The following is an 8829-nucleotide window of genomic DNA, read 5'->3' on the forward strand; positions in this document are numbered from 1 at the left end:
AAGGAACATAAAATGGGGAAGTTCCGAAAAAGAGTTGCGATTTCAATGGCTAAAATTTCTAGTTTTCGATGTCATGCTCATGTGGCCCATGGAAAAATTCGGAATAGAATCGTATAGAGATTAGACACCACGGTATTTGATTCGATGGTGCGACCTCGTAAGCCTAGAAATCTAAACCAATGGAATTATCAAGTCAAATCAGACAAGTGTTCTGTGACCAAAGTCGGGAACTTAACGCTGAGTTCCTAAGTTTTTTTTCTATAAAAATGAGCGAACTCCTAACTGGTAAGTACATAGGTGAGAATATAAATTGAATAAAATTTATGATCAAAACAAACTAAAACACAACGCTTTTTTCACCTTTCAAACTCCTATCAACTATTTTACCTTTGCAGGCTTTTTGTTTGAAATGGAGGTAAAAAGGTGGTTTCCACATTTTGTCTTGAGCTTTAAAGAATTCTCGTGCTTTTTTTCTCATTAGTTTGTTTCAAGCCTAAATTTTCAAATGTTTTCACAAAATGTAACTCTTGTTCATACGTCTTTGAGAAGTATTTGAAGTCGTGGATATCAGAGAACACTTGAGATTTGACTTGGATATTAGAAATTACATTGTATTCACATTTACACTCTTGAAATCGCTGGATTCTGGGAGAGCCTAAAACTTTGAAAAAATACAGGTAACTGAGTATTGTCATGAAATTATATAAAAAATCGATTCTTTAGACAAAAAGGTAAACATTGCATTAAAAATTACGTACTTCCGCATTGCGTTGCATTACTCTTCTTAAAGAGGCACTAATATGTGAAAACAAAAAATAGTTTCGTTCTTATAGTCTAAACATGTGTGTGGTAACTTGTAGAAGAAGGAACATAAAATGGGGAAGTTCCGAAAACATTGCATTAATAATTACGTACTTCCGCATTGCGTTGCATTACTCTTCTTAAAGAGGTAATAACATGTAAAAACAAAAAATAGTTTCGTTCTTATAGTCTAAACATGTGTGTGGTAACTTGTAGAAGAAGGAACATAAAATGGGGAAGTTCCGAAAAAGAGTTGCGATTTCATTGGCTAAAATTTCTAGTTTTCGATGTCATGCTTATGTGGCCCATGGAAAAATTCGGAATAGAATCGTATAGAGATTAGACACCACCGTATTTGATTCGATGGTGCGTCCTCGTAAGCCTAGAAATCTAAACCAATGGAATTATCAAGTCAAATCAGACAAGTGTTCTGTGACCATGGATCTGGTGATCCTGGGTAACATTGTGGAGGAGCAGGTGTTGTGGGTGAAAGAGGAGGTCTGGGACATCTAGGATCTGGTGATCCTGGGTAACATTGTGGAGGAGCAGGCGTTGTGGGTGAAGGAGGAGGTCTGGGACATCTAGGATCTGGTGATCCTGGGTAGCATTGTGGAGGAGCAGGTGTTGTTGGTGAAGGAGTCCTGTAAAAATGAGCGAACTCCTAACTGGTATAAGTACATACGTAAGAATATAAATTGAATAAAATTTATGATCAAAACAAACTAAAACACAACGCTTTTTTCACCTTTCAAACTCCTATCAACTATTTTACCCTATAAAAATGAGCGAACTCCTAACTGGTAAGTACATAGGTGAGAATATAAATTGAATAAAATTTATGATCAAAACAAACTAAAACACAACGCTTTTTTCACCTTTCAAACTCCTATCAACTATTTTACCTTTGCAGGCTTTTTGTTTGAAATGGAGGTAAAAAGGTGGTTTCCACATTTTGTCTTGAGCTTTAAAGAATTCTCGTGCTTTTTTTCTCATTAGTTTGTTTCAAGCCTAAATTTTCAAATGTTTTCACAAAATGTAACTCTTGTTCATACGTCTTTGAGAAGTATTATTTGAAGTCTTGGATATCAGAGAACACTTGAGATTTGACTTGGATATTAGAAATTACATTGTATTCACATTTACACTCTTGAAATCGCTGGATTCTGGTTTATGAGCCAAATTCAACAGCTCGAGTTGTATCTTTATCTTGATTTTGCATTGGATTCTCGTTTGTAGATTTCTGGATTGTCCTCGATGTCTTTGAGGATTTCTTTCTCCAAATCTGCCAACACCTTCTTGTCATCCGTGAGTCCGAGTTCTTTGTTCAGTTGGAACAGAGCTTCGTGGACCTCGCCTTTCCCCAATGACGAGCTTTCAGTTCTTAACAGTCCTCCTGCAAAAATAGAGATAAGTAGTTAGGAGATTGTTTCATTTGAAGATTCGAATTGGGAAAAAAAAGGAAGGAAAAATCAATTCAAGAGCTTCTAGAAATTCAATACATGAGTAAAAATCTGGTGTGAACATCACACGACTTTCTATTACATTAAACTTCTCAACTGTAAGTCGGACAGTTCTAAAAGTTGCACCATTAGGAAAAAAAGGAAGGAAAAATCAATTCAAGAGCTTCTAGAAATTCAATACATGAGTAAAAATAACTTCAGCCCCATAGCCCATACCCTTACAGATCAGAGACTCATTCTACGAAGAATTCTCATTCCGAGCTTGCGAGTAGTCCTCCTGCAAAAATAGAGATAAGTAGATTAAGAAAAAGGAAGGAAAAATCAATTCAAGAGCTTCTAGAAATTCAATAGATGAGTAAAAATAACTTCAGCCCCATAGCCCATACCCTTACAGATCAGAGACTCATTCTACGAAGAATTCTCATTCCGAGCTTGCGAGCTTCCAATTTATCACTTATCATCGCACTCCAAATCTTGAGCTCGTCAATATCTGTTACGCGAGGAGTGAAAAAAACTAAGTTCACAGGGATATTCGTGGAATGGGTGTCAAATGTTTTTTTTTTTTAAAGTTAAACTTTGTTCTGTGATTCGATCAATCGCCAGGTGATAAAACGTACCTTTTTGATTATTTGGAGGAATTGAGATCTGTCAATCTCCAGGTGATAAAACGTACCTTTTTGATTATTTGGAGGAATTGAGATCTCGTTGCATTTTGGATCGTTACTTCCAGGGTGGCAGTTGAGGCGCGAGGAGTGAAAATAACTAAGTTCACAGGGATATTCGTGGGATGGGTGTCAAATGTTTTTTAAAGTTAAACTTTGTTCTGTGATTCGATCAATCGCCAGGTGATAAAACGTACCTTTTTGATTATTTGGAGGAATTGAGATCTCGTTGCATTTTGGATCGTTACTTCCAGGGTGGCAGTTGAGTCCAACATCTCTTTTGATGGAGTATTCAGAAGCACTGTCAGGAAGGGGTGGTAAATAAGTTTCTGGTTGGAAAGTAGACGAAGGTCTCAAGGGTTTAGGACAACGTGGATCTATAGATCCGGGGAAACAGAAGGATGGTATTTGTTGTGTCGGATAAATTTCTTCCCTTGGGCATCTTGGATCAGTAGAGCCTGGATAACATAGTGGTGGTGGAATAGGTCTTGGTGTTGTCACATTGCAAGTGCATACAAAAGGCGTTAGACCAACAGGTATAAATGGCTGACTAGTGGGTGGAGGGACAGATGGTCTGCATCTTGGATCGGGGGATCCAGGATAGCAGGTTGGTGTTGGTGAAGGAGATGGTGGTCTCGGGCATCTAGGGTCTGGAGATCCTGGATAACAAAGCGGCGTTGGTGAGGGTTGAGGTGGTTGCGGTCTAGGACACCTTGGATCAATGGATCCAGGATAACAGACATATGTCTCTTGAGTTGTGGGAGGAGGTCTTGGACATCTTGGATCGATTGATCCCGGGTAACAGACGTATTCTGGAGTAGGGGAAGGAGGTCTTGGACATCTAGGATCTGGTGATCCAGGATAACATACTGGAGGAGATGGTGACGATGGAAGTGGTCGCGGACATCTAGGATCTGGAGAACCTAGGTAACATTGTGGTGGAGGAGGTGTTGTAGGTGTAGGTCTGGGACATCTAGGATCATTGGAACCAGGATAACATACTGGAGGAGCAGGAGTAGTAGGAGGAGGAGGTGGTGGTGGGGGTGGACGTGTTGGACATCTTGGATCAGAAGAACCTGGATAACAAACTAGAGGAGCAGGAGTTGTCGGGGTTGGTGAAGGAGGAGGTCTTGGGCATCTGGGATCTGGTGATCCTGGGTAACATACAGGAGGGGGCTGCGTTGTAGGACGTGGAGTGGTTGGGGGAGGAGATGGACATCTTGGATCATTTGATCCTGGGTAACAAATGGGAGCTGGTGTAGTTGTCGGAGTCGGGGAAGGAGGTGGTCTTGGACATCTAGGGTCAGGGGATCCTGGGTAACATATCGGTGGTGGTTGGGTTGTAGGACGTGGAGTTGTTGGAGGAGGAGGTGGTGGAGGTGGACGCGTTGGACATCTTGGATCATTTGATCCTGGATAACAAACTAGAGGAGCTGGAGTTGTGGGTGTAGTTGTTGGAGTTGGTGAAGGAGGGGGTCTTGGACATCTAGGATCTGGGGATCCTGGGTAACATATTGGTGGTGGTTGGGTTGTAGGACGTGGAGTGGTTGGAGGAGGAGGTGGTGGGGGTGGACGTGTTGGACATCTAGGATCATTTGATCCTGGGTAACAAATAGGAGCTGGTGTGGTTGTTGGGGTTGGTGAAGGTGGAGGTCTTGGACATCTAGGGTCAGGGGATCCTGGGTAACATATCGGTGGTGGTTGGGTTGTAGGACGTGGAGTGGTAATTCTAAGAAATGAGAGACAAGTTGTTATTGATTTTGTATAAGTAAGTAGTTTGTTTCGCCATAAGCGTCAAACAGTTGGTCTGATTCAGATGAAATTTGGTAGGAATGCTGGATTTAGGTATGATTGAACCGATTGAACCTTTTTTTTTTTTTTTTTTTTTTTTTAAGAGGTTTGACAGAGGGAACTGTAACTGCTATGATCTTATCGTCCCGAAATCGAAGAGAGAAGGAAGACAAGGATAGGAGAAAGCCAGCTGTTCCGAGAACGAACATTATCCCATCAGGATAAAATCCGCCCCGGGCGGGAATCGAACCCGCGGCCTAGCGCTTACAAGGCAGACGCACTACCAACTAAGCTAACTAGGCTGGCTATGATGATTGAACCTTCAAGAACCTGATAGGAGCCTTTTTTGCTGGGATTGACAGTACCACTATTTATTGGAACCATTAGTTAAGTATAGTCAGTAGAGAGAAGATAGCTTACCATTATACTCGATTGACTGTGTATTCCTCGGGGAATTTGAATGTGTGCTGCCCTATAGCGGGAACTGTGAGTAATCGTCCTGCATTGGGAATGATGTTCCAATGCAAACTCAATGTGATGTTCTTGTGACCCCTGCAAGTAAAATAAGAAGATAAATTAAATTAAATTCTTTAAACAAACAGATGCGATCTGGAATGTGCAAATAAAAAGAAAAAAAATCTATTCTAGGTAGGTAAATAGCAAATAAGCAAGAGTCCCCCTCATCATCATTACATAATATGATTTTTTATACCTATAATGTTGCATAGAAACAAAATCTAAGGTTAAAGATAACAAATGTGGAATGTGCAAATGAAAAAAAAAAAATCAATTCTAGGTAGGTACATAGCAAATAGGCAAGAGTCCCCCTCATCATCATTACATAATATGATTTTTTATACCTATAATGTTGCATAGAAACAAAATCTAAGGTTAAAGATAACAATACTTACTTCAGACCTTTTCCATCATCCCAGAAATAGTATTTGGTGTTCATGTTCTTGAATTTCAAGTCAGCATTTTCTCCTCTCAAGATTATCCTGTCCCATAGGACAACCTAAGAAAGAAAGGGGTACAACATTTTATGTTATTATGTATAATGAATATTCTTTTAACTGAGTAACCTTTTGAATGAGGCCAAAATTGAGCCACACTCATGCTCTGCCCATGTAGAAAGTAATGCTTTGGCTGTTCAACAGGGGAACATTGCAAGCATTCTTGGCTGCCTGCACCTCTTCCTTTAAAACTTCAGTTTATAAAATAATAATTATATTATTTTATAAACTGAATCCATCACTGGAAATTTGAGAGAGAGTACCTAGGTAACTAGGTATCTTGTGTTATATTCACCTGGTTCAAAACATTTGACGGAGTAATATACTCTGCTGTGAGATATAGGAAGAGTTGTTTCACATTCCAGTTGAAGATTTATACCTGGGTAACTAGGTATCTTGTGTAATATTCACCTGGTTCAAAACATTTGACGGAGTAATGTACTCTGCTGTGAGATATAGGAAGAGTTGTTTCACATTCCAGTTGAAGATTTTGGTCAGATTTGCTTGGAGATCAAATGTGATAAAGCCGAGGTCATTTTCCTCTCTTGAGGCACTGTAGTCTGGTACATTCTTACTGAAATGTAGAAAAAGAAATGATAGTAATTATAAGGAATACAGGTGCAAATTGAAATATTTGTTGAGCATGGCACCCAAACTTTTCACACATGCTCAGAGGTCTACAAATTTTCGGAAACTACAATACACCAGTAAGTAGGTAGGCAGTCAAACTAGGTATTAGCCTCAGATAAAAACCAGTGTCCCGTGAAATCCCAGTCCAGTTGGTTGATCAATTTCAATTGGATTTGTAGCACAGAAGTAAATTTTGTCTAACTGGACTGGAATTATACTGGATGTAAGTGGTAATTGGAATAAGATTGGATTTGTAGCACAGAAGTAAATTTTGTCTAACTGGACTGGAATTATACTGGATGTAAGTGGTAATTGGAATAAGATTGGATTTGTAGCACAGAAGTAAATTTTGTCTAACTGGACTGGAATTATACTGGATGTAAGTGGTAATTGGAATAAGATTGGATTTGTAGCACAGAAGTAAATTTTGTCTAACTGGACTGGAATTATTGATCCAGATCTTATCACAAAATCACAAATCCCATTTCGATACGTGTAAAATCTGTATTCTGTAAAATAAATAAATAAATAAGCAAAATTTTAAAAATGTTTACAGCGTTGCCAACTTGCCCGCTGCAATGTTGCCGTGTTGTCAGTGTTGCCAAATTGAACAAGTTTTTTTTCGGTACCTAGGTACGTTTCATTTCTTTACGCGCCAATTTGAAATTTTGAAATCTACAAAGTTAAAAAAATATCCTCTGGAAATGTGGAAGTTACGTTTTCGGTAAGTTACGTTTTACCTTCTAGAAATTGGAATCGCTTCGAAAGGTAGAAACACGTTACTATTAAGTACCTACGTCACTACAGGTCACGTGACGTGAGACATGATAAGCAGAGATGTGCAAAATGCTTTTGAAAACCAATTTGAAATGCAAAATGTAAAATGCTTTTAAAAAACCAATTTGAAATGTAAAATGCAAAATGTACATTTTGAAAATGGTTTTTTAAATGCTTTTTAAAATGGATTATCAAACAATAAGCCCTTGTTACCCTTGTACAAAAATTATGTTATTTACTAAAATTAAGTGAGAAAAATACAGAAAAATTAAGCAGCAAGTCCAGGAAGTCATTGAAACTGGGCCAATTACATAACCTTAGGCTAAAATTCTTCTACTGACCACTGAGAAAACTATAGCCAAAATGTACTGACAAGTGATTTTTCACTAAATTTAGTGATTGTTGGCAAATCTAGTGATAGTGATTTGAGGTCAAAATCTAGTGATTTTTGAAAGAAATGTAATTTCATTGCAAAATTGCTCTTAAAGCTGAAATAAATAGACTATTTTTTTCCCCTTCAGAAACCTACAATTTGCCCCTTCAAATTAGTCGCGTATGCAATATGCACTGCTTAAAATTTAGTGACATATTTTATAAGCAGATGGATAGCAAAACTTGATGTTTTGTGATTTTATTTGATAAAAAAAAAAACTACCGCAAACAGAAAAAACCTATTTTGGCATTTTCCCCAAACTCTATCCTAGGTATTTTTTCTAAGAGATTACAATCCTTATTGTTTGATCAGTTGGTGGGTTTAGTATTAGGTATTAGGTTTAGTAGACATAAATTGACTTGGGGGACTTGGTGGATGTTTCACTTGCTAGGTTTAGTGGGACTGAAGTTCACTTGTTGGTTTCAGTAGGAAGTTTGCCTTAGTGGAGAATTGGCCTTTTGGATGGAGTGCACATGTCCACTGGAAGTTGATTTGGTGGAATTAGTGGACATGAATTTCACTTGCTTGGTTTACTAGGGGAGCAACAGGACGATCCCTTGCTTTTAGAGCAATCACAGCTTGAGCCACACGGTGGGACTGAAGTTCACTTGTTGGTTTCAGTAGGAAGTTTGCCTTAGTGGGGAATTGGCCTTTTGGATGGAGTGCACATGTCCTCTCGAAGTTGATTTGGTGGAAATAGTGGACATGAATTTCACTTGCTTGGTTTACTAGGGGAGCAACAGGACGATCCCTTGCTTTTAGAGCAATCACAGCTTGAGCCACACTGACAGTTAGTACAGGTGCAACCACTCCCTGAGCACTCTGAAATCAAACAAAACAATATTATTGCTTTTTTTTAGACATTTATTTAATACAATTATATGTAAAGGAGTTTTAACAGTAAATTCCTACCTCATTGCTCTGTATGCATGTAAGTTTCTACGAAAAAAAAAAAAAAAAAAAAGTGTGATCCGAACGTGGCGTCGCTCCCAGGCCAGCTAAGGGCGCCCCGGTTCCACCAAACAAAGGCCGGACACCAACCTCAAAGCCCCCGTGAGTCGGGCACTCCTGTTAACTCACTCGATGAGAGTTTGCTCGATCGCTGGTCACCGCCGTAATGTTCAGCTTCATGTGCGGCTACTATTTATTTAATACTTACTAACTCATTTACTCTCTGTAAGCATTATGACACTATGGGTGTTTTCAACACTCTCTTTCGAGACGAGACGGAAATTGTGTTTCTAAGTACTAACTAACTAAGA

The 8829-nt window shown here is 38.9% G+C and overlaps 2 protein-coding genes across 3 annotated transcripts in view; both read right to left on the reverse strand.

Moving 5' to 3' along the window:
* Nucleotides 1-1756: 1756 nt before the first annotated feature.
* LOC103521425 (vegetative cell wall protein gp1-like) lies at nt 1757-5098 on the reverse strand. Its single transcript, XM_008486537.2, has 4 exons — nt 5045-5098; nt 4717-4730; nt 3121-4652; nt 1757-2194 (listed from the first exon to the last, which is right to left on the reverse strand). The coding sequence occupies exons 1-4, from the start codon at nt 5096-5098 to the stop codon at nt 2004-2006; spliced, it is 1791 nt and encodes a 596-aa protein (XP_008484759.2). The 3' UTR covers nt 1757-2003.
* Nucleotides 5099-5115: 17 nt separating this feature from the next.
* The window catches only part of LOC103521424 (signal peptidase complex subunit 3-like), an 11255-nt gene continuing 7541 nt past the window's right edge, over nt 5116-8829 (reverse strand). The window contains exons 2-4 of one of the 2 annotated variants that reach the window (XM_008486536.3): nt 6139-6301; nt 5626-5729; nt 5116-5266 (exon numbers count right to left, since the gene is read on the reverse strand). In XM_008486536.3, the coding sequence (XP_008484758.1) occupies nt 5137-5266; nt 5626-5729; nt 6139-6301 (397 nt within the window). In that variant the 3' untranslated portion in view covers nt 5116-5136. Of the gene's footprint in view, nt 5267-5625; nt 5730-6022; nt 6101-6138; nt 6302-8829 lie in introns of both variants that reach the window. The other variant, XM_026832110.1, reaches the window with a different exon arrangement.

Source organism: Diaphorina citri, unplaced genomic scaffold (genome assembly GCF_000475195.1).
Source record: "Diaphorina citri unplaced genomic scaffold, Diaci psyllid genome assembly version 1.1 scaffold5226, whole genome shotgun sequence".
NCBI lineage: Eukaryota > Metazoa > Arthropoda > Insecta > Hemiptera > Psyllidae > Diaphorina > Diaphorina citri.